The 23865-nt window shown below is 35.8% G+C and overlaps 4 protein-coding genes across 4 annotated transcripts; 3 read left to right on the forward strand and 1 right to left on the reverse strand.

Annotated features, from left to right (window-relative positions):
* Positions 1-2649: 2649 nt before the first annotated feature.
* Positions 2650-7215, forward strand: LOC129566781 (CUE domain-containing protein 2-A). The gene is made up of 4 exons (XM_055443008.1): positions 2650-3171; positions 4177-4342; positions 4703-4847; positions 5259-7215. The coding sequence occupies exons 2-4, from the start codon at positions 4177-4179 to the stop codon at positions 5803-5805; spliced, it is 858 nt and encodes a 285-aa protein (XP_055298983.1). The 5' UTR covers positions 2650-3171; the 3' UTR covers positions 5806-7215.
* A 190-nt stretch (positions 7216-7405) lies between these two features.
* On the reverse strand, positions 7406-11396 carry LOC129566895 (uncharacterized). Its single transcript, XM_055443266.1, has 2 exons — positions 10517-11396; positions 7406-7954 (listed from the first exon to the last, which is right to left on the reverse strand). The coding sequence occupies exons 1-2, from the start codon at positions 11229-11231 to the stop codon at positions 7719-7721; spliced, it is 951 nt and encodes a 316-aa protein (XP_055299241.1). The 5' UTR covers positions 11232-11396; the 3' UTR covers positions 7406-7718.
* Positions 11397-16856: 5460 nt separating this feature from the next.
* On the forward strand, positions 16857-18233 carry LOC129566993 (BTB/POZ domain-containing protein 3-like). The gene has a single exon (XM_055443442.1). The coding sequence runs from the start codon at positions 16857-16859 to the stop codon at positions 18231-18233; it is 1377 nt and encodes a 458-aa protein (XP_055299417.1).
* A 3353-nt stretch (positions 18234-21586) lies between these two features.
* On the forward strand, positions 21587-22957 carry LOC129566994 (BTB/POZ domain-containing protein 3-like). Its single transcript, XM_055443443.1, has one exon. The coding sequence runs from the start codon at positions 21587-21589 to the stop codon at positions 22955-22957; it is 1371 nt and encodes a 456-aa protein (XP_055299418.1).
* Positions 22958-23865: the final 908 nt, after the last annotated feature.

Below are 23865 nucleotides of genomic sequence, written 5' to 3' on the forward strand. Positions count from 1 at the left end.
ATTCAAGCGAAACTTGTGCAAATTCTCAAGGAAAAGTATTTTTTTTTCTTTTTTTTTTTTCTATCTCAGTATTGTAGTGCTTGTGTTTGCTTGATTTTCAATACTTGAAAATGCAGGAAATTTGCCTTGAAAATTGTTACATTTTCCAAGTTATATCATCTTTTATTTTTCGATATTGTAAGATCGCAGTTGGCCGAGTTTCGAACCAGATTCACTTTCATTTTTGAACGACTGCAAAATGTGTGCTTCCTACGCACGAAACGAACAAATATTTTCAAGTCACATCCTACATAAATAATCACAAACAAACTAATAGCATCGTATTTGCGAGGTGACAAAAATAAACATTTGCATCCTTTTTCAAATGGTGAAAAAAAAGAATCGAAATTGTCGAAGGAGACAGAAAAAAAGGGAGAAAGTTTAGAAAAATATAGCCTAAAGAGTTTTGAAAGGATCATTCACGTAATAAAAGCTTGAAATAATACAAAAAGTGATAAAATAACCGAAAATTTGTCCGAGATGAAAAATGGAAGAAAATCAATTTGCCAAAAAGTCGAGTAGAAAAGATCAACAACTTGAGAAGAAAAAAAAACAAAAAAAAAACAAAAAAAAAAGTCGTAGCAAACGAAGGAAAAAGAACATAGCGAAGATACTCAGTAGCAAGTGAGTCAAATATAGCCGATAGCAAAAATTTGGGCGAAAATAAGGCGGATCGAAAGAGAGCGGTAGAGCGATGAGGGCGATCGCCATTCCTATGTAAGAATCGTGTGTTCGTTTTTTTTTCACGAAGCTCTCGAAAATAGATGAAAATAGCATCTAGTTGCGGCTGCGACGAGAGTTTTTCTATTTTCCATTTTATTTGTTCGCTATAAAAATATAACCCGCTTGCCCAAGTACGTGCATACATCCACACGCACACACTGCCGTCGATATTGTTTCGCGTGTGTTGTGTCGTATTCATAGTCATCGTCGTTGTCGGCCATCTCATCACACCATCAATGATAAAAATAGCTCACGAAAGTTCCATTCTTCCTTGCATTCGATAGTATTACAATTATGCCGTATGGAATGTAAAGAAGTATGGAGCGATCGGGCTTATGCAACCGTTGATTTCTCCTTTCCGCATCGAAGACAACCCGATTTTTTTTTTCTCTTCATCAAAACACGTAGGGGCAAGTCGTCATTAGCCGTTCCGGAGCTATTTTTATTTTATTTAGTTTTTTTTTTCACCACGTAGCAAAAACAACAATTGCACAATAATATTTTTCAGGATTTTTAATTTAAATATGTGTGTGAGAGAGAAATATTTATTTCTTCATTTAAAAAAAAAACCGCGTTCGCGTGGGTTTGAAATAGCGCATAGTGTGTTTTTCACAACGTTCCAACGGTAATTTAACGGTCATTGCATTTTGAGGGCATATTTTCGTTTTCGACAGTTTAGTTTTATTTTCTCTTCTGTTTTTGAATTTTTTAAAGCGATTTTTTTTATAGATGCGTACGAGGTTGGCAATCTTGCAACTTTGCAAAGAATCTTGAAAAAGTGCTCTTCGGACGAAATTCGCAGTGTGTTGAATGATGAAAGCAAACGAACGAAAAGAAAAATGATTCATGCTGATGTGTGACGATGCTGGTTGGCGTTGAGTGAAACGACTCTGTTGAAAAATTTGAAACATTTTTTTCTTCGCTCAAAACGGAGTTCAACAATCGCATTATGTGCGACAATAGGAAGCGATTAGAATATTACCAACGAAGGATATGAATGTGCCCAAAAATGAATGTGAAGTTGTTTTGCAACAGCAGCAGCAGCAGCCTCATCATTTCAACACATCTGGCCACCACGTGACCAGCTATTGCCTTGCATTGGTTTCTAGTCGGCAAATGTGCTCTTCACTTGCAGCGTCTCAACTGAAATATGTGCATCTTTCGCCGCACGAAGGAGCCTCACTCATTTTTACATAACAAAAAAGGAAAAAAAAATTATTCAAAAGCGAAACAAAAGGACAATAAAATATATAAATCTACCAAATGTGTATTTTTCTGATTTTTTTCTTCTGTGTCTGTCTCGTATTGTTTTGTACACATTACATGAAATATGCAAGTTCTGGCCTTTTCAACTCGATTATAAACATGGTATATAATTTGAAATGAACGTTGCATGCTGATTGTAAGTCAAACATATGAGCCGATGTAAGTATTTCATGTAATATTGGCCTTCAAAACGGAGTAATAAAATGTAAATTCGTTCCGTTACCAATATGGAAGGACACTTTAATATGACGTACATTTTTTCAAAGTATTTTTAAAGTTTCACACCATGAAAGCTGACTCATGGTCTTCGGCTAATGTGCTTTCAAGTTACACACAGCAAAAGCATTAACGCGGACCATTCGAAATAGAGCTGTTTTGACAATAATCTATCGTGGTTTTCGTAGAAAAAAATGTATTTTTTTCCAAAGACACAAAAAACAAAACCCAAAAATATAATCCAATAATTTTGAACGCCTTTTTTCTTAACCCTTTAATTTTTGTATTCCTTTCGAATAAAAAACATAAACAACCCAAATAAATTCCACAAAAAAGTCCAGAACTCATCTCTATTTCAAATTCACTGGTTCAACGTGAAGTTGTTCACAAGTGCGCCACTGTGTTGCAGCAGACAGCGATGCTGTGAGTGCTCTGTGTCGGCAACTTCAACGCAATGTCAGCAGCTGACAGCAATCAGTTTTGTTATTATTATTGCTGTGCATGATTGGTCCGTACACAAACGAAATTATCGATTTATTATTGTGTGTTTCATTTGGTGCGTGCATAGCTCCATCGTTTTGCTGTTCGTCATTTCGCAAGCCATCCGCAAAACAAAAACAACGATAATCGCATTCATTTTCGTTAATTTATTCGTTTTCGTGTGAAATTGAAAGTTTAAATCACAAATAGAGCAATAATTTTTATGGTATACAAGAGAAAAAGAATATATCTGTGTTGTGTGCTGCATTCATTGGCCCAGGACTTCTGTGGAACTAATCAATAATCGGAAATTGGATTAAATCGGTGAATAGTGCGGAAGAGATAAATTGTTTTCCACTCAATTTGAGAGAATAATAGAATTTTAACGAGGCAGCCGGATTGGTTTGGGGTAGAAAAAAAAGTGGACTATCGACCGCAATCAACAAGGTAAGTGTGATGTGTTTCGCAGAAGAAAAAATTACAAGAACAAATAAACACTGTCAAAATGAAACAACAACAAATCGCAATCAAATTCAAGTGTTGTGTGAAAAATGACGGAGAAAACAATGGATTGGATTATAAAAATGGTGTATTCCATCATCTTTGCAATTTCATAACATTTTATAATCAATCTGCATGAGAGAAATGCACTATCAGCGCTTCCAACCATAATGCTGCTAGAGCGATTTGCCGCAGGGGCTTAGTCGAAAAGTATGCGCATACCAATGTGATTTTAATTATGTATGCCTACGGAAATATACCTTTGGATTGAATTTGTGCATGCTCTGGAGCACGCTGCAATGCAAGTCCATTTTCACTGCTCTCTCTCTCTTTTCCCAATGATTCGATGATCTTATGTACTCCATAGTAAATGGAACAATAGTCTTTATCATCATAAATAGTTGACACAATTTCATTTCATCCATTGCAGTTCAACTATTCGCGTGGTTCAATTTGTTCTGGATGAAAGTGGCTACACAATGGTACGCATACATTTTCATAAAATATACAACATTTCCGTTGCTTTGAACACCATTTGTTTATCAAATATTCAATTTTATTGCGAAGCATCTTTCCAAATATTCTCGGTGCGTTCGTGTGTGATAAAAATACACACGCATCCATCGCATGTGGAACAGTGAATTGGAGCAAATGTATATATCTAGATAATTGCTAGGTGATGCATGGAAAAAGTCCTTTTTTCACCAAATTATTTACGCTTCGCCCACGACCCACCGACTATATGGCACAGATGCTCTTGCATTGCTGTTGTTGTTGCTATTGCATGGGTGGAATATTCAAATGTCTGTGATTTTTCGATTATCTGACAAAAACTTTGTTCAAACAATTCCGCTAACGATTTATTGAAACGGAAAAATTTCACTGTTTATAAATTCGTAAACAAGAAGTGCTGAGCTTGCATCAAATATTTGGTTTTCTTTCTCATTTCAGATGACGAACATCGACAAACTCCATGAAATGGTGAAAACCAGCCTGTTCCAATTCGTGAACAAACACATCACTGCCGCCGATTTGAGTGTCGTCGATGAAATTGTCCTGAATTACGTGATTGCCATTTTGGAGGAGGCAACCGAGGACCCAAATTTTGATGTTGACGGTAAGTTTGCTACTTCATTAATAATTATTTGAAAACTAGTAAAAAAAAAACTTAGTTTGAAGCAAGTTCAGTTTATTATTCAAACTGTAAACAAGTGTGGTTTATGTTATCACAGCGTACGGCAGTCTGCTCGAGTAACGATCGGAATTTCAGTAGTATCAAATCCAATACCACTTAGCTTGCTTTCATTAGTAGTTTCAAACACAAACATTTAGTTTTGAAGAATTTGTTTGAACAAAAAGATTTTTGTAATCAAGTTCTTGATTAAGCACAAAAATTTACTCTTCTTCAACCCGTATCTATCGTCAAGATGACATTTTCATATCAAATTTTTCAACCAAAACAATTTTGTTTCTTCAGGTTTCGTCGAAATGATGTCAGCTTACTTCCCGGACTTTTCGCAAATCGAAACAGGCAAAGTGTGCGAATGGATCTTTGAGCTAGCAAACGAAACGTCGAAGAAGAAAAATAGCGTTGAAACCAAGTCAAGCGAATCAATTTTAAAGTAAGTCATGAAAACAAAGCGAGCTATTAGATTCTTTGAAACAGAGATGCATTGACGGAAAAAAAATGAATGAACAACAAATGTTCTTATCTCAGTCGTGAAGTTATTCATTCAATGTTTACATACAAACTTCGATAAGAAACCCAGACAGACTTCATTGTGTTTCTGATGGAGATAACAATGGATATGCTGAATGTAAACAGTAAACAATAATCTGGAATGAGTCAAGTGGCTCAACACGAAATTATCTCAATCTGAATTGTGCTGCAATAACAATGACCTACGTCACCAGGGTCAGGTCAATGCATTCCTATAATTTTCTACAGATTTTTTTCTTTCTAAATGAAATATTGAGCGTGATTGAACGAATTTCTTCAATTAATTGAAACTAATCCCTGTATTCCATTGCAGATCGCTTCGATTGTCCGACATCATTCCAGAGCCAAAGCTGCGAACAAAGTCCATTTCCGAGAGCAACGATGCAAAAGATGACCTGTTCAGTGATATAAATAATTCGAAAGAGAATTTGACTACGTGTGATTTCTTTGTGGAGGAGAGTGTTGCATTGCAGGAAATGTTTCCGGACAGTTCCGAATTGGAGATAAAGCATTGCATTACAATTGCAAATGGTGATATTGATCAGGCGATCCAAATGATTTTGGATCGTGAAGAGAAGGGTCAAAGTTTGACCGGAAGTTTGACAAGCAATCATCCAAAGCAAAAGATCGACGACAATGAGCTCAAGAATCGCATCATTTCGCGATATTCTTATGTCGATAGCAGCACTGAGACCAAGGAATACAAGCCGGTGGTACCGAAGATTGAACCGAAGAAAATGGTTCGATATCGTGATAATAAGATTGTATCGTTGCGCGGTGAACGTTACACGGAGGTATCACGCAAGGGTGAAGAGGTTGAATTGCGCAAACCGAAAAAGCACCACATACCACAACCATAATCAATGCTCAACACCGACAGCGTTAGCGTCACGCAAATACACCACTTTACGAATATTACTCGCAAAAAATACTATAACACAAACAATACACTGCAAATTATTTCAGCTAATTGTACTCTAAATAATAATCTGTATGGTAGATGTTTTCAAATTGTATTTAGAATTAAGACGAGACTGCGGCGATACAGCTGGACAAAGGTTTTGCTGAGATAGATTTCTCTTGCGGTCAGGCATCTATCGCATTTAATTGGATCATACACAAATGAATCAAATGCAACAATGCAATCTAGAATGAAAGGGGGAAAAAAATCGCAGTACAATTGAAAATTGTACTCACCGATATCATGTTATCGTTGTGTAAAAGGCGAAGCCAAATTTTTATAGATTTATTTTACTCTATACTGTCTCTATAACCCATTGGATCGTTGTAGTGTTTAATTCGTAATCGAACAATTTATTTTATCCCAAACAATGATTTTACCATGTATTGACAAGTGACCTCATCAAAAAGCATCGCGTACGACGATATTTTCATTGGAAATGTGTGTGTATGTTCGATATAAAAATGATGTTGAAACCTCAAGGCTGGCACAGATTTTCATGAAAATGACGCGTTTTGTATTCTCCATTTGTTCGCTTCTCAAATGACAGTTGAACCAAGAGACTCACAATAGAAGATGGTGCACTCACAGCAATTTGCTAAGGAAAACAAAGATAAACAGTATTTTTTCAAGACCATTTTTCTTTCAATCACATACATACACACCAATAATTACCTAGAATTCACGTGACGCTTATTTGCATTAGGATCGTTTTACTCTCTCTATTTTTTTTTTTAATTTAATTTATTGTTTTGCCAAAGTAATTTTTAGTTTAAGTTGTAAGATTCAACATCACATATGCTGATTTTTCTTCGTATGCTTTATTTTAAAGACGATTTTTTACTCGTCTACTCTTTTTTTTAGACTTGATCGTCACTCTGTATTTGTCACATGCTTTTTTATCACATTTCCAATTGTATCATTGTTTTGATGTTCACAAATGTTTTGTTTTGTTTCATGAATACGTATGCAAGACAAATGCAACTAAAATCAAAACAACAGCTGATTTCTTTTTTCATAGTTTTTTAAGTTTATATTGATAATTTTTTTTAATGCGCCATTTAGTAATTACCGCTTGTGAAGGAAAAAAGTCAAGCTGGTTCGACTGGTTACTATTTGCTGGTAGTCGCAAATGATCAAATTTAACGAAGAATTTTTTTTTCTAGGCTAAGCTCAAGTACTAATATATAAAATATATAAAATATATCAAAATTTATGTGGAAAAGAACAAAATTGTAATCGTCAAGAACTTTTTGGCTTTCATGATGTTTCGAATAAAATCAATTACTGTTTCTTGTGGATATATCAATAGCAAGGTGGTTTTTATTTTTTATACATACCTTTTTTGGCCCTTTTGCTTAGCTCTGAAAGATTTGAAGATGTTGTGAACTTTTTTCCTTGAATCGTCTTCGCTTGACTCGACTCGACTCGACTCGACTTTTATTTCATATTAAAATAGAAATTTATCAAGTAATTGAATTCGTCCATTTCCGATGTGATTCAGTGGAATAAATTAAATAAATACTTTATTTTCAGGACATTAACCTCATTACAATTATACATTTAAGACTGTCGTTAATTTTATAAAAGATTTTAAACCTAATTTTCAGCTTAAAACGAGGAAAATTTTACTGGGGGTTCCCATATAATTTTGCACTTTCTCAATTTACTAGAAATCGGATTGTCTTGATTTTTACGGTCAATTACATGTTACAATCGGTTGTGCTTGTTAATATCTTTTTTGAGCATTTTTTTCCTTCAAATTTTCAACTCTCAACGCACTCATGCTAAGCGATGGTTGTTTTTAACATTTTAGTGTCCGCTTCCTCCTTTCAAACTAATAACCGCTGCAAAGAGTGCAAAGAAAAAGCCAGCCATTCCAGTCGAGCCCACCAATAGAACAAGTCCTCCGATCAGAATTGGTATCAGCGCAAAGAATTTCAATTTATACGCGATCAAAAGTGGAATGATGAATTTCTTGAACTTTTTCTTGATCTTCAATTTTCCTGGGCCTTTCTTTTTACGACCTTCCACTATCGGCGAATTTTCTGAAAATGATGACCAGAATTTAAATTCATTAGTTTTTTATCTTTAAAATGGTTCATTTTCACATGATATTGATTTTTTTTTATCATTTTTTTTCTTCTTATAACTTCTTCTTTCAATAGTAAAATAGTTTTCATCTCAAATTTTTTATTTTTGCAAAAACATTCTCTATCTGATTAAAATCAATGGCATGTGGTGAAATCGTTGCAGAATCTGTTGTTGTGACAAAGATGCGATGTAATAAAAATGAAAATAATGAAAATAAACTTCGTCGACTCTGAATCGCGTTAAATCAGAATCGGTGTTTTGGTTCAAGTGACCAATTTCGATTCGATCACAACACAGAATTTGAAAATCGCACTGCATTATTGTGCGATGATCGAAGTATGCCTCGACACAAAAGGTGTGTCATATAACATTCGACACAGCGATGATTCTGAATGGGTATTTCAATACCGTGCCATGCAACAATGAACAAATAAATCTTCGCCAAATTTATGATGTAGAAAGAAAATTGGTGAACAATATCAATTGTAGATCAATCTTGTTGTCTGCTTTTTTTGTTGGTAAATAAGTCATAAATTTGGCATAGTTTCAATTGCTATAAATCAATAAACCTATCATCAGTATCAAATAATATCACTGATCTGGGCGCTCAAAAATAGTTTTTCAATCTTTTCGAGTTTTCTTTTTTAATCCTCACTTGAAAAGATTTCAAGTGTTCATTCAATGTCTCAAGTGTTAATGCAGTGGAAAATTATTGTTCAAAAGAAAAGAAAGCCATCGACAGCGCTAACAGCAGAACAATTCAATGGCGGCTAATCTCTGTTAGAAAAGTGTGTATAACACAGGTGTTGACAAAACACCCGCGGTGTCATATGCCGTAGACGAAAAGACAAACGCTTTGATTTCTCGCTTGTTTACATTTCACTTTTCTCGAAAGATGTTCTGTCGTCGACGGCATTGACTGCAGCAAATTGAGAGAGAAACAACGGTCGACAGTTCAATGGCAGTTCATTTACGCGTGATGAAATTTTCTGAGAAAAAAAAAACCGTGGAAATTTTCTTTATGCCCATTTGTAACGGTATCACCAGAATGAAGAGAAAGTGTTTTCATCCGAAGTCATTTATCTATCGTCCATTTGTATAGAGTAAAAGACGAGCCTATAATAGAAACGAAGGAAGAAAAACAATCGATGTTGATGGTAGCACGTTGTTCTTTTAATTTATCTGAAGAAAAAAAACGTCCAAATGAATTGATTTACTTGAATCTTTTACAAAGCAAACTGATGATTGACATGGCCCAACAATAGCGAAACGGTGTGTATTTTCATTAACCACAAGTGATCGGGCTCAAGTGTTTTATTTGGTCGTCGTCGCGCACTCATTGAAAGCAAAAATATTTGTTTTCTCTCATGCCTCTTGATTCAATCACATTGAATGTGTGCCGTAAACCAAGCCAATACGTGTGTTTGTCTTTCGAACCCCCGATATGAACAACTATAACAATTTTCTTGATCGCAAAAAGAATTTTTCACAAAGAGACCTGTCGATACTGACAAAACCCATTTCAATGTAGGCCAACCACACACGATAATCATTCACGTTCATTTACTTTCCGAATTTTTGGAGTTGATCGATACCAACTAGTCTACCGATCGATAAGTTACGGTAGATTTTTTATGCGTGAGCATCCATTAGAAGAACGAGAGGTGTTTTTGTATTTTGTATTTTGATTGTTAATAACATCAAACTGTAATGAGAACTTGATCATTTGATTCGGTTCCGGTGATCAAAGTGGACGTGTGGGAAAAGTTTAATTTCAGCTTTTGCCTTTGTTCGAATGCGAGCATCGGTGAATGCGAGTATCTTCTAACTGTTTCATTCAGCATATACGTTTTCAATCATCGCAATGATTTTTCAAGCACTTTTTTAGAGAAGATTCAAAGTTGGTTGTTGTTTGAATTCACAAACCATTTCGTTGGTGCAGAAACCACGATGTGGTTTCATTTATCGCGGCCCGCACGAATTGGGCTATAAGCATTAGCACGATTTTTTTTCGCAAAAAGAATAGAGATAAATAATTGGTCAGTTAAGTGGTTGTCGACGGAAATTTACGTTTATGATGCCGCGCTCACAAGCAACCGAAATGAATATGCAAAATACACGCTTCTTAATGAGCATGTAATTTCTCTTCTTTCATCGCACGTGAAATTCGTGGCCATTCGCGTTTCATGACTGTACAAGTGCACATCAATGCATACATGCACTCACATATGAGCGGAAAATACAAAGCGCATGTTCAAACCGAAGAAAAAAAAACACAGTGCAATGACTAATAAAAGTGAGAAGTTATGAAAAAAAACAAAAAATGCAAAGAAGCGAAATGGACATAATTCATGTTGGAAATGACGATTTTTTCCCGCATGTTGTTGGTAATTTCTCCGGCGAATCATCAGAAGTACAACGTACAGAAGTAACTGCACTGAGTGAGCTTACTACTTTATTTTGAAATGAAATTTTTCGTAAACAAGAACAGCGATATGGTCAATTTTCGAACTTACCTAGCGTGAACAGGCTCATGATGTAGCTAATAAAATTTTGCATGCGATAGTACATCCCCATAACGGATGTTTTAATACTTCGAAATGTTTCGATGTATTGATTTTCGAGCTTGTACACTTCTGGTGCCCAAAATGGTTCACGCGTAACTTTCACTAAATGATTTTGGCCAGCGGGTGCGATTGGTGGCGGTGCAATATAAGCATCACTCTGGATGCTCGGAATGCTTGGAACATTCGCAATATAAGGAACGGTTTCCAATTGCGGGAAATACGATTGGTGCAAATCGATTTGATGTGCCGGCTGATGATTGCTGGGCACATCAATCGATGGCGGTGGATCGTACCGTGGTGTTGTAATTTCAATCGGTTCGTTGTAATACTGAAATTCCTTCATTATGTGATCGCCAATAATTGCCGCTGGATGTGTGTCACTCAACAGATTCGTGTACGTCGTAACCGATTCCACATCATCGTTGGACAGTTTTCTCGATTGTTCTTGCACATCGTAGTTTGGATTTTCACTAGTCTGGCTGTGATTGGCACTTTGAGAACACTGGCATTGTGCAATTAAATCTAAACTACTGATTAAGCACACTAAATAAATATACGGGATCATAACCGTTGTTGTCATCATTTTCGTTGTAGGCCGTTTTGACAATAGCATTTGTGAAGCGTTAATTTTCTGTTTTTTACCACGGCAATTTGAATCACGCATATCCAATGTACGGCCGAGGTGGTATTTAGGCAATTAAGTCAAAATAACACGAATAATCTGTCTGTAAGAGTAACGGTAATTCGGCTGAATAATATCAAGAACAGATCTCGAAATGTCGATAATAATTGTGTCTCCAAGTCGATCTTTGTCTCATGTATACAACACTCGCGCGCACTTAAGCCACATAAAAACATTCAATCATCTCGGTATAGTCTTTAGAACATAAGAGCTTCTGTGGTTTTTTACACACCAAAAAAATTAATAATTTGAAATTCGTCGTTAAACGGAACTCAACTTCTTAAACGAGCACTGCTTAGCCAATCCAAATATTCTAAACTGGCTTTGAATAATTTTTTTTGCTGGCTGAAAATACTTCGGTTTTTTTATTCTTCCGGTCGAGCAAATTGAACCGAACAAAAAATCACGATAGAGAAAACCAAAATTCCTTCACAGAACATGACAAACACTTCCGAACACGAAGCCTATCGAAATGAGACTGTCATCGTTTGATTCCGATTTGCGAACTGAATGGGTTGCGCCGTTGTTAGTCACATTTTATTAAATTTTTCCTTATGAAAAGTCGAGCCGGACGAGGCGCGCATACGGCACAAGCAACGAAACGACAAAAGGGTACGAGAAAGAGAGGGAAAGCAACACACGAACAGCGAACAAACCGAATCCATTGAAGTCGCTCATACACAACTTGTACGCAGATATGGATCTTGAACTCACTTGCCGCGAGATGCGAGAGAAGAGACTTCTTTATTTCGTTTTTGAGCTAATGGTTCTGCATCAATTGTCGCGTCACTATAATTTTTATTTATATATTTTGCTGTTGCCGTTGTTGTTGTTGCTGGTTTGCTATAAGTTTGACGGCAACCTGAAAACGCCAATCCACACTCGACTTATTCTAGCGCATTGTATGAGATTGTCTCGCTGTTTACACGTTTCGTTACTCATTGTTCGACCTGATCAACTACCAACCTGATTCAATGATGTGTTCTTTTTTCAGAAGAAAATCCACCATTCTGGATGGAGATGAAGGAAATAAAGAAAACACTTTGATTAAGTGCAATTTCAGAAGAAGAAGAAAAAAAAAACAGACTATTGCTCGTGATCTACATTTGGCGGCGGTTTGTACTTTTTATGCCTAGAAATTTTCGTACAAAAATTTTCATTAGACCGACTCGATTACAGGAATTTGCGACGATTCCGACACTTAATTTGAGAGAATTCATTAAAAACGCTAATTTTTTTCATGGAAAAAGAATTCTTGTTTCTTTGGCAGAACTAAACCAAATACTGTTGAGCGAGAAGGGCACAGTCTACATTTGGCGTCAATGTTGAGAGAGATAAAATCAGTTATTGAGCGCAAATTGAACTGAATTAAGCATTGAAAAATAAAAAGAGTTTGGAAATTTTGCATAAAGATTTGCTCCATGGAGCCGAGAAGTGAATTACTATGCGTGGTAATGGCCTGATGATTGAAGGTTTTGCTGAATTCTACAGAAAACCGTATATCTTTTAAATTCTTCTTCATGCAGAACATTGCTCTGGGACTGTGATTGTATTTAAATTTCATCCTATCGATTCTAGAGCTATGATCGTGTCAAAGATTTAGCCAATCGATGGAGCAATTCTTTCATTTGAATCGATAAGAAAAAATTAAAGTGGAAGGCTCTATAGAGATAAACCATGATTCTTGGCTACCAAAGTTATACTTAGCACCATCTCAACAAAGACCACACCTAAGATTTATAGCTTCATTTCCAGGCGTGATTATTCTTTTTCCCCCCATCCAGGCACATTCACATCATAAATACGATAATCTTACATTCTCTGCCTCTATTTCCATTCTCTGCGATATTTCTTATGGAAAATACTCAACATCAAAAATATTCACAGAAAATTGTCAACAACTCTTGTTTTCCCAACAATATGAATTGCAAACAAGCGCAACTTCATGCACTTTGCGTACGCAGATAATTCCACAAGATTGCTTTGGCAGTGAAATCGATGCAAATTTTTGTTCGGTCCAAATTCATCCATTCTGCAACTCTTTTTTTTTTTCTTCAAATCCACTTGAAGACATCGCATAGATGATATAGTTCTTTGATTTGTTTTCACTTCCTTTGATGCGTCTTGTCAAAGTGGAGAAATCTGCTTTCGTTTTTTCTCTTCTAAAAAAATCGTTTGAATTTCGAGCAATGGAAAAAGAAGAAGAAGAAGAAGAAGACAAAGTTGATAAAGTCATAAAGATTTGCGAGTCAATTGTGGAATGAATAGATTATTGTCGTTGATTGAAAGTATATTTTTCGGAATGACTTAAACCGAATATGGAATGATGATGATAATAACGGATTGAACAAATGATCGGCTAATGACAGAGAAGTTAAGTGAAATTTGGTTTATGTCTCTTTATTTCCCTTCTTCTTCTTCTTCTTCTTCTTCTTCTCGTCAGTCTTGATATGAACAGAATAATAATAATAATAGATCACACAATTGACGACAGAATTGTGAAAAGACAACTTGCTTTCGGCACAATGGTTGCAGAGAGCAGATAGAGTGCTGAAATCGTGTTGATATGCAATGATTTCGAGTGAAAAAAAATTTACCTGTCTGAAATTGACAAGCGCGGCAACAATAACAACAATTTCGATGAACAATCTAGATGTGTTGTCTGCCATCAATATGAATTTAAAATTTTTGCGAATAGCATACATTTTAATGTGCGCGAACATTGATTTGGCGAAACGAAACGAATGAAAAATTGAAGTGCAATGGTCTTGTTTTCACTTTGGCCGCCGTGCCATTGTTTTGTCTTGAGCAAAACACTCATGTAAGCAACGCATAAAGAGCTCTTCTTCGTGATAACCGCATTTTATCAGCCTACTCACCACTTTCATCGGATTACTGCGGCCATTGACGGCCACCGATCAATATCCAGTTTTGTTTTGCTGAGCAGCTTTTTAATGTTGCTTCCGATAATCTCAAGACAACGGCGAACCAAACGACTCACTTCTCGACCAACGGAGGTTAAACAATGCCATATGTTTACATGAATTGTACTAATCATGTACAAAATCAAAACATTGCGCTCATGAACTTGCTTTTCATGTTGTCCGATGTTGTCGCACAAGCATTTTTGGCACCGATTTTTTTTCGTTGTCCAAAATCTCACTTTTTATTCTGTGGTCAACGGCGAATTGTTTCCCGCGTCAGTTTTTAATGGACACCATTCGACTGTGAAAATCCACTGAGCTGTGGCTATGCCGATCATTAAAATCTCGACTTTTCTATAGCAATGGATGCACACCAATTCAGTAATATGGGACTTGCTCCAGATATTTTTGACTCACCATACAACTCATTGTTGTCATAACACACTCCGATCTTCATTTAGACGCTTGTTACAGAAGCACGATTTTCACCACTAATTCAACTGTCAAAGTAGCATTTTTAGGCATTTAGTTGTAGTCTAATTATTTATGCATTGAAAAGACACGAAAGTAATTTATCTCAGAAGATTTGCGTGAAATTTTCACATTTCGCATTCGAATCGGACTGCAGCTTCGAAAGCCATTGAAAATCACTCATATTTGTGCAGAGTCATTACCACTTGGCCAAGCACAAATTAATCACTTGATGAGTCTATTTAAATCGACAGGCGAGAAACGGTAACACGCGCATGCCGTAATGGTTTGAGGCGAGCTCAACAGATCGTAATGGCTCGATAGATGCGAAGCACTTAACACGAGAAAAAAGTACAAAGCTAACAAGAAGGAAAAGAAAATGAAAGAAAAGAAAAAAAAAACAAAGTTCGCAAGAAGAAAAGAATGGTGTAAACTTAAAATGAAGCAAAAGTAACTTTGAAACTGCACGCTTTTTGGAGTGTGGTGAAAGTTTCGCGTTCAAGCTTTCTTTAGTCAATGCTCACTCACCAACACCTTTCTCAACACGATGGTTTGCGAACTGGTAAAGCGGAACAGAGTTGTTGTGTGCATGCAGGAGTTTGCTTAGATTTGCTTTGAGGGCTTTCAGATGAATTCTACAACTGCGCTGAATGAATAAATGCTCAGCGAAGCAATGCTTTATTGAAGCAATAGCAATTGAGCATCATCATCAGCACCAACATGAACATAGGCATAAGCATGAACATGAACCGACTTTTTCGAATAGTTACTCAAAAAACCCAGATTTTTCTTGATGAAATGTTTCGACTGGGATAGCGTTGTTGAAATTTGTGTTTGTCTCTTGTCTACATATAGCGGCAGCTGCTATATGAAAATTTTCGGAATGTATTTAGCAGTGGCCACGATAAAACTGTATCATAACAATGGAGAATCGAGCTATGGTAGCAATAGCGTTGATGCGACATCAAGCAGTGTTGTGTTTCCAAGATATTTCGACCTCATCCCCAAATGTATTAAATTCGATGCCATTTAGAGTGTTTGCATCTTGTGACTGAGATCAAAAATCAGATTCTTCCATAGATTCGAATGTTTTAATCTGTTGAAGAGAATGCACATTTTTGAAACAAATTTGTTTTTTTCTCTCAAATTTCTGAACCGAGATTAGACTTAAAGAAATAAGACGACACTTGATTTCTTCATACAAACACACATCAGGTAAAAATTGAATGTGAACATCTACTCATTTTAGTCTGAGTACATGGACAATTTCCGAAGCATGCAAATGTTAATTTTAAATGGAAAAAGAAGAATATACGTTCTCCAATTATACGCCACTGCTAGATTCCGATAGGATTATAGATTTTTTGTGACACATTAACGCTATCATAGATTTTAAATGTTATAATCCAGTGGCCAGCAAAAATTCATTTCGGCTTGTGTTGGTTGAAATACTGCAAAAAAATTTATTATCCCTTGTCCATTTCAACCAAAAATGTTCGAACTCATTAGTAAAGCTGTACCACAGGATTAAAAAGAAGATGTGAATACTCGGTTGAACTGAAGTCTTCACCGTAAATTCTAACGGTATCTCTTCCATTTTTACGATAATCCGATTCGCGGAAAGAGATCTTTTCTGTAAACGCCAACTGATTGTGGGTCACGTAGTCAAATGAGTCAACATTGACACAATTAGGGTTGTTTCTACCTGCTTCTATGGACAAAAGACATACATATAGAAATCGGAATTGAGAAAGTAATTTAAAAATCTTCAACTCATCGATCCGAATTCACTTTTCAAACACACATCGAAGTGTACAGATCAGGTCAGTTAAAATTGACACAGTTGAACTTTTATATATTGTCAAATATCAACAGTTGAACTTGCAAGTTGTCAGCTCCAACTAGCGTATTAGGAAGTATCTCTTCTGAAGGCGAATTGGTTGAAGCGAGAATAGACCAAAATAAGCGAGGATCAAAGATCAATCGACCATCGTATATTGTGTTATTGTATATAGCACGCTCAAGGTAAACGATTTATTTTCATAGCGATACAAGAGTGCATTTTATCTAAATGCCGCGAAAATCGTAGAAAAATCGAAATAATATCATTTTTCAGGATAGCCAATTGTTGATAGTCCTCTCTACTAAAATATTGTTTTTATTTTTCAGGTTCTTCATCGCGATCGAAACAATTTCCTCCATAATAATTACGATGTCAGTGTACAATCCGATCACCAGCGACTATCCAAGTCGAGTGTTTTCTGAGGTTGGAGAAAAGCTATACTTGAAAGCGGACATGGCGGACGTTCATTTCGTCTTCAATTCAGATGATGAATCGATTGAACGAATTCCGGCTCATAAATTAATCTTGATGGCCGCAAGCGATGTCTTTCGAACGATGTTCAATGGAACATGGAAAGAACAGAAAGAGGTGAAGATTGTCGATGTGTCAGCCGATGCTTTCAAGGAGTTTCTTCAGTTCTTTTATCTCAACCGTGTCAAATTGACCATGGAAAATGTCGACAAAGTAATGAACCTCGGCAAAATGTACGATATGGCCGAATGTGTGGCAGTTTGTAGCAAGTTCTTGAAAAATAACCTAAATGATGACAACGTCTGCTCGAGCTATGGATTGGCAATCCTTTTCGATCAAAAAGATCTGAAGCGATCGTGTGAGTCAGTAATCGGTCTCAACACAATTGCTGTGCTCAAGTCACCTGGCTTTTTCGCCTGTAACGAAAAGGCGATGGCTGAAATTTTGAAATTGAATTGGTTGCAATGCACAGAGATCGAACTCTTCGAGGCATGTATGTCTTGGTTAAAGGCAATTTGCAAACAAGACGTTTTAACCAAGGAAATCGTGCAAGCCAAACTGGGTGAATCGTTTTATGAATTTCGTTTTGGTTTGATGGTATTGCAGGACATTCATGCAATGATTTCGAACTATTTCTCGCACAGTGAATATGCGGAAATTTTCCAAATGATTACATACAACGGACTGTCACCGGATCAATTAGATGTAAATCAAGCAAAACGATTGAAGCAAATGAAACGTGACTCGTTTCCATGGGATGAAAAAGATTTGATTCAATTTGGTCGATTATTCTCAAGATATAGATCAACTGAACCATATTTTATCAAAAATTTGGAAATAACCAAGTTTTCTAGCAATGGGCCACTTCTACTCAAACAATTTGAACTTTGTACTGTTTCCAAATATCTTAACGGAAAATTTCAGGATACATTTAAAAATGTTCCAACAGAAATGACGATAGTCGAAGTGACCGGTGCTGAGAATTCTAAAAACGAAACGCTACTATATAATGAAAAAGAAAACTTGACTTCGCCCAACTCAGACCCTCATCGCATTGTTTGTTTGTCTAAACCAATTTTCATTCGACCCGGATTTGTATACGAAATTCGATTGAAACAAGATCCCCCAAAAGATTGTGCTATAAGTCCTTTAATGATGTCTGAAAGAAGGAAAGAAGGCATAACCATCCAATTTCATGACGACCCATTGATACCGAATGATTTTTCACGAACAGGCCTAGTTTATAAACTCATGGTCTATCCAATCGGGATATAGTATTCGACCACATTAATTGCACTCATTTTCAGTGGCAATTTTTTCTCTTAACATTAAGTTGCAATTAAATTTTTTCAATAGAACGAATGAATGAATTCACCACATGCTCGTCGTTTTTTTTTTCAACCTGCAGGATGAAATTGCCGTCATGACGGTACTGATTTCTGTGAATATTACACAAGACGGCAGACAAATTAAACGACATTTTAAACAGAAATTAGACACTTGAGTGTAAATTACGTTAGTGGCATCTCAAAATGAAGGACTAAAAAAAATATTGTCGTGATGCGACTGGAAAACAGTTATTGTAGTAACACAAATTAATAAAGAAACAAAATGTCAAACCAAAATAATAATTTAAAAAAAAAATCAAAAATTATCGCAAAAATAAAAGATTTTTATTTACATGAACATTAGCAGTTTCTGTGTTTTGACAAATATGGCATGCAGTATGAAAGAATTCTGCCAAAAAAAAATAATATAAAGGACCTACGGAAATTGATTTAATTGTTGACTTTATTGAATCACGACTGTTTTTTTTTTCATTTTCCTCACAAAGTCTCCCATTTTTCACAGCAAGTAATATTATTTGAACCATTGCGACAAACGAATTCCCTCAGAATATTTTAGTTACAGAGTGCAACATGATATAAAATTTTTTTTTATATAGAGTTTATAACAACAACTCCATATGAAAGAAAATTTATGTTGCACTTTAAAACTAAAATATTCTGTGGGAATTTGTTTGTCGCAATGGTTCATTTAAAGCTGTGAATTATCACTCCACTCATTATTTATGTTTGCATTAACACTATGACTGTTCCTCATATTTGCAACATATTACTGTTCTTGGGGGACTCCAGGGCCCCCAAGATACTTCATATGAAATCTGGACTGTGATAAGAGATAACAAATTAGTGCCTGAAGCAAAGTTGTAATACTCAAAGTTTGCTATAATTTTGGTGCAACAAATATTGCTTATCTCTTATCAGTTCCGCGAAAAACGCGAAAAAACGCGAAAATCGCAAAATTTTCCCACATCGTTTTAGTGAAGCTGATAAGAAGTAAGAGACTTGCCTCTTCGACAGAAATGTAGAGCAGCTTGAGTACTACAACTTTACCATAGACATGAAGTCGTTATCTCTTATCAGTTTCGCGAAAAATGATTATCAAAAACTTGCGTTTTTCGCGTTTTTTCGCGTAACTGATAAGAGATAATGACTTGATGTCTGTGGTGAAGTTGTAGTACTCAAGCTGCTCTACAACTTTACCGAAGACAGCAAGTCGTGATCTTTTATCAGTTTCGCGGAATACGCGAGAAACCGCAGAAAACCGCGAAAAACGCGTTTTTTTCCTTATCATTTTTCACGGAACTGATAAGAGATAACGAGATGGTGTCTAAGGCAAAGTTGTAGTTCTGGTCGAGTACTAAAATTATTCTGATTCATTATTTCGTTATCTCTTATCAGTTCCGTGAAAAAACGATAAGGAAAAAAACGCGTTTTTTCGCGGTTTTTTGCGGTTTCTCGCGTAATTGATAAGAGATAACGGAATAATGAATCAAAATAATTATAGTATTCGACCAGAACTACAACTTTGCCTTAGACACCATCTCGTTATCTCTTATCACTTCCGTGAAAAATGATAAGGAAAAAAAACGCATTTTTTCGCGGTTTCCTGCGGTTTCTCGCGTATTCCGCGAAACTGATAAGAGATAAAGACTTGGTGTCTTCGGCAAAGTTGTAGAACAGCTTGAGTACTACAACTTCGTCATAGACATCAAGTCGATGTCTCTTATCATAGTCCAGTTATAATATAAAATAGCGATGGGGCCCTGTGCTCCCCCAAGAACAACAGCGTAAAATGTTTTGCGGCAGGCTGTATTTTACACATACTCACACATATGCATTATGCATATGTTTTTTTTTCATTCGTGTAGAGAAATGTTCAATCTATACAATGAGACTTAACTCCGGTTGGTTTATACACTCTTTAGTACTTTTATTCAACTTATCAATCATAGTGTTAATCTTTCACCGTGAATTTTTCGCTATTTTTAACTGAGATTCAACACGACATTTGAGTAAACTTGAAATATTATCCTCTATTGGTCAAGCGATGACGTAAACGAAATATTCATCTGAAAAAATATGTTCAGTGAAAAATGTTGTCCATTTCCCAACTACATAATGTATTGTCACGCTGAAATGAGGTTTTTAACTTATTTACGAATTTTGTGTCGAATATTCAGTTTGAGCAACTGTTAATCACCAAAAATACTTTCAAATACCAATATTTTCAAATATATCAACCGAGAAAAAATGTTTATTTTTTCATCTCGATATCAACAATTCCTATAAGCTTTCTCATTAAATTCGTGGCAAATTCATCTTTTCTCAAAGGATAGGTTTCGGCGCATTTTTTTTCTATTTTTTCATAAGCCGTAGCAGTTTGTTGATGAATTGTTTTCCATGTGTTTGTAACATTTTTCACACATATAAATCGTTTATTTACAAGTATTCTGCAGTTGTCGGCGACAGTAGACTTCAGGAAAGAATCGTAGGTAAATACAAACAACCAATTATTTTGGTCTGAGTACAAGGACATTCCGAAGCATGCAAATGATTATTTTAAATGGAAGAAGAAGAATATGCGTTCCTAATTATGCGCCACTACTTGACACTCGGGATTATAGATTTTTTGTAACAAGTTGAGGCTATCATAAATTATTAAATATTTTAATCCATTTTCTGTACTATTTTCGCGATAATCCGATTCGCGGAAAGAGATCTTTTCTCTAGATACCAACTAACTGTGTGTGGTACACGTAGTCAAATGAGTCAATATTGGCACTTTTAGGATTGTTTCTACCTGTTTCGATTGTTAATGGGCGTTCATATCGAAATGGAGATTGAAAAAGTAGTTTAATAGTCTTCGGCTCATCGATTCGGATTCACTTTTCAAACACACATCGAAGTGTACAGATCAGATCAGTTAAAATTGACACAGTTGAACTTATATAAATTGTCAAATATCAACAGTTGAACTTGCAAGTTGTCAGTTCTAGCTAGCGTATGAGGAAGTATCTCTTCTGAAGGCAAATTGGTTGAAGCGAAAATAGACCAAAATAAGCGAGGATCAAAGATCAATCGATCATCGTATATTGTGTTGTGATTTATTTTCATAGCGATACAAGAGTGCATTTTATCTAAATGGCGCGAAAATCGTAGAAAAATCGAAATAATATCATTTTTCAGGATAGCCAATTGTTGATAGTCCTTTCTACTAAAATATTGTTTTTATTCTTCAGGTCCTTCATCGCGATCGAAACAATTTCCTCCGTAATAATTACGATGTCAGTGTACAATCCGATCACCAGCGACTATCCAAGTCGAGTGTTTTCTGAGGTTGGAGAAAAGCTATACTTGAAAGCGGACATGGCGGACGTTCATTTCGTCTTCAATTCAGATGATGAATCGATTGAACGAATTCCGGCTCATAAATTAATCTTGATGGCCGCAAGCGATGTCTTTCGAACGATGTTCAATGGAACATGGAAAGAACAGAAAGAGGTGAAGATTGTCGACGTGTCAGCCGATGCTTTCAAGGAGTTTCTTCAGTTCTTTTATCTCGACCGTGTCAAATTGACCATGGGAAATGTCAACAAAGTGATGAACCTCGGCAAAATGTACGATATGGCCGTATGTGTGGCAGTTTGTAGCAAGTTCCTTAAAAATAACCTAAATGATGACAACGTCTGCTCGAGCTATGGATTGGCAATCCTTTACGATCAAAAAGATCTGAAGCGATCGTGTGAGTCAGTTATTGGTCTCAACACAATTGCTGTGCTCAAGTCACCTGGCTTTTTCGCCTGTAACGAAAAGGCGATGGCTCAGATTTTGAAATTGAATTGGTTGCAATGCACAGAGATCGAACTCTTCGAGGCATGTATGTCTTGGTTAAAGGCAATTTGCAAACAAGACGTTTTAACCAAGGAAATCGTGCAAGCCAAACTGGGTGAATCGTTTTATGAATTTCGTTTTGGTTTGATGGTATTGCAGGACATTCATGCAATGATTTCGAACTATTTCTCGCACAGTGAATATGCGGAAATTTTCCAAATGATTACATCCAATGGACTGTCACCGGATCAATTAGGTGGAAATCAAGCGAAGCGATTGAAGCAAATGAAACGTGACTCGTTTCCATGGGATGAAACAGATTTGATTGAATTTAATCGATTATTCTCTTTATATAGGTCGAGGGAACCATATTTTATCAAAAATTTGGAAATAACCAAGTTTTCCAGCAACGAGCCACTTTTACTCAGAAAATTGCAACTTAGTTATATTTCTGAATATCGTGACGGCAAATATTCTTCACCTCAAAATGTTGCCACAGAATTAACTATAGTCGAAGTGGCTGGCACTCAAGATTCTAAGAAAGAAACGCTACTATACGATGGAAAAGCATACTTACCTGCGCCCAACGCTGGTCGCATTGTTTGTTTGTCTAAACCAATTTTCATTCGACCCGGGTTTGTATACGAAATTCGGTTAAAGCAAGATCCCCCGAAAGACTGTGTTGTTGGTGTTCTACTCAAACCTGAAGTCCAAATGAAGGAAGGCGCAACTATCCAATTCCATGACGACCCATTTTTACCGGATGATATTTCGCGAACAGGCCTAGTTTATAAACTCATGTTCTATCCGATCGGGAAATAGTATTCGACCACATTAATTGTATTCATTTTCAGTGGAAATTTTTTTCTCTTAACATAAAGTTGCAATTAAATTTTTTCAATAGAACGAATGAATGAATTCACCACATGCTCGTCGTTTTTTTCAACTTGACAGTACTGATTTCCATTAGTATTACATAAGACGACAAACAAATTAAATGACATTTTACATTTTCATACACAAAGTAGACACCTGAGTTTAAATTACGTTAGTGGCATCTCAAAATGAAGGCTTAAAAAATACATTGACAATGTAGAGCTTGTGGTGTGACTGAAAAACAGTTATTGTGGAAAAAACAAATAAAGAAACAAAATGTTAAACCAAAATAATAAATTAAAAAAAAAAATCTAAAATTATCGCAAAAATAAAAGATTTTTATTTACATGAAACATTATCAGTTTCTGTGTTTTGACAAATATGGCATGCAGTATGAAAGAATTCTAACAAAAAATATATAAAAACACCAATGAAATTGATTTATTTGTTCACTTTATTGAATCGCGCCTGTTTTTTTTTTCATTTCCCTCAAAAAGTCTCCCGTTTTCACAGCAATTACTATTATTTTTAAAGCCGTGAATTATAATTCTACTCATTGCTTATATTATGTTTGCACTGATCTTTAAATTTGGATTATTCTCTAATTTCACTTAGATTTAACGTGTCAAAATTTGTGTCTTTTTCTAATCTTCGTCCTTGATTCAATATCTTCTGCAGTGATATAATGACATTAGTTCTCTCCGCAACGCTTCGATTACCATGCAAAAAAATTTCTTCACTTCACTTGCATATATGTCACATATACATAATAGGTTCATGATAATTCACAGAAAATATAGCGTGTGATGTTCTTTTTTTCCTTGTATTGATCCAATAATAAGTATTCTATGGTT

Source organism: Sitodiplosis mosellana, unplaced genomic scaffold (genome assembly GCF_009176505.1).
Source record: "Sitodiplosis mosellana isolate CC-2019 unplaced genomic scaffold, AAFC_SMos_1.0 Smas_scaffold_5, whole genome shotgun sequence".
Lineage (NCBI taxonomy): Eukaryota > Metazoa > Arthropoda > Insecta > Diptera > Cecidomyiidae > Sitodiplosis > Sitodiplosis mosellana.

What these genes read in the sequence shown, in the direction of transcription:
- LOC129566993 (XM_055443442.1), top strand. Translation starts at nt 16,857, where the DNA reads ATGTCAGTGTACAATCCGATCACCAGCGACTATCCAAGTCGAGTGTTT.
- LOC129566781 (XM_055443008.1), top strand. Translation starts at nt 4,177, where the DNA reads ATGACGAACATCGACAAACTCCATGAAATGGTGAAAACCAGCCTGTTC. An exon ending in CCCAAATTTTGATGTTGACG is followed by an intron (nt 4,343 to 4,702) that starts GTAAGTTTGCTA and finishes TTGTTTCTTCAG; the next exon opens with GTTTCGTCGAAATGATGTCA. An exon ending in TCAAGCGAATCAATTTTAAA is followed by an intron (nt 4,848 to 5,258) that starts GTAAGTCATGAA and finishes ATTCCATTGCAG; the next exon opens with ATCGCTTCGATTGTCCGACA.
- LOC129566994 (XM_055443443.1), top strand. Translation starts at nt 21,587, where the DNA reads ATGTCAGTGTACAATCCGATCACCAGCGACTATCCAAGTCGAGTGTTT.
- LOC129566895 (XM_055443266.1), bottom strand. Translation starts at nt 11,231, where the DNA reads ATGCGTGATTCAAATTGCCGTGGTAAAAAACAGAAAATTAACGCTTCA. An exon ending in CATGAGCCTGTTCACGCTAG is followed by an intron (nt 7,955 to 10,516) that starts GTAAGTTCGAAA and finishes CATCATTTTCAG; the next exon opens with AAAATTCGCCGATAGTGGAA.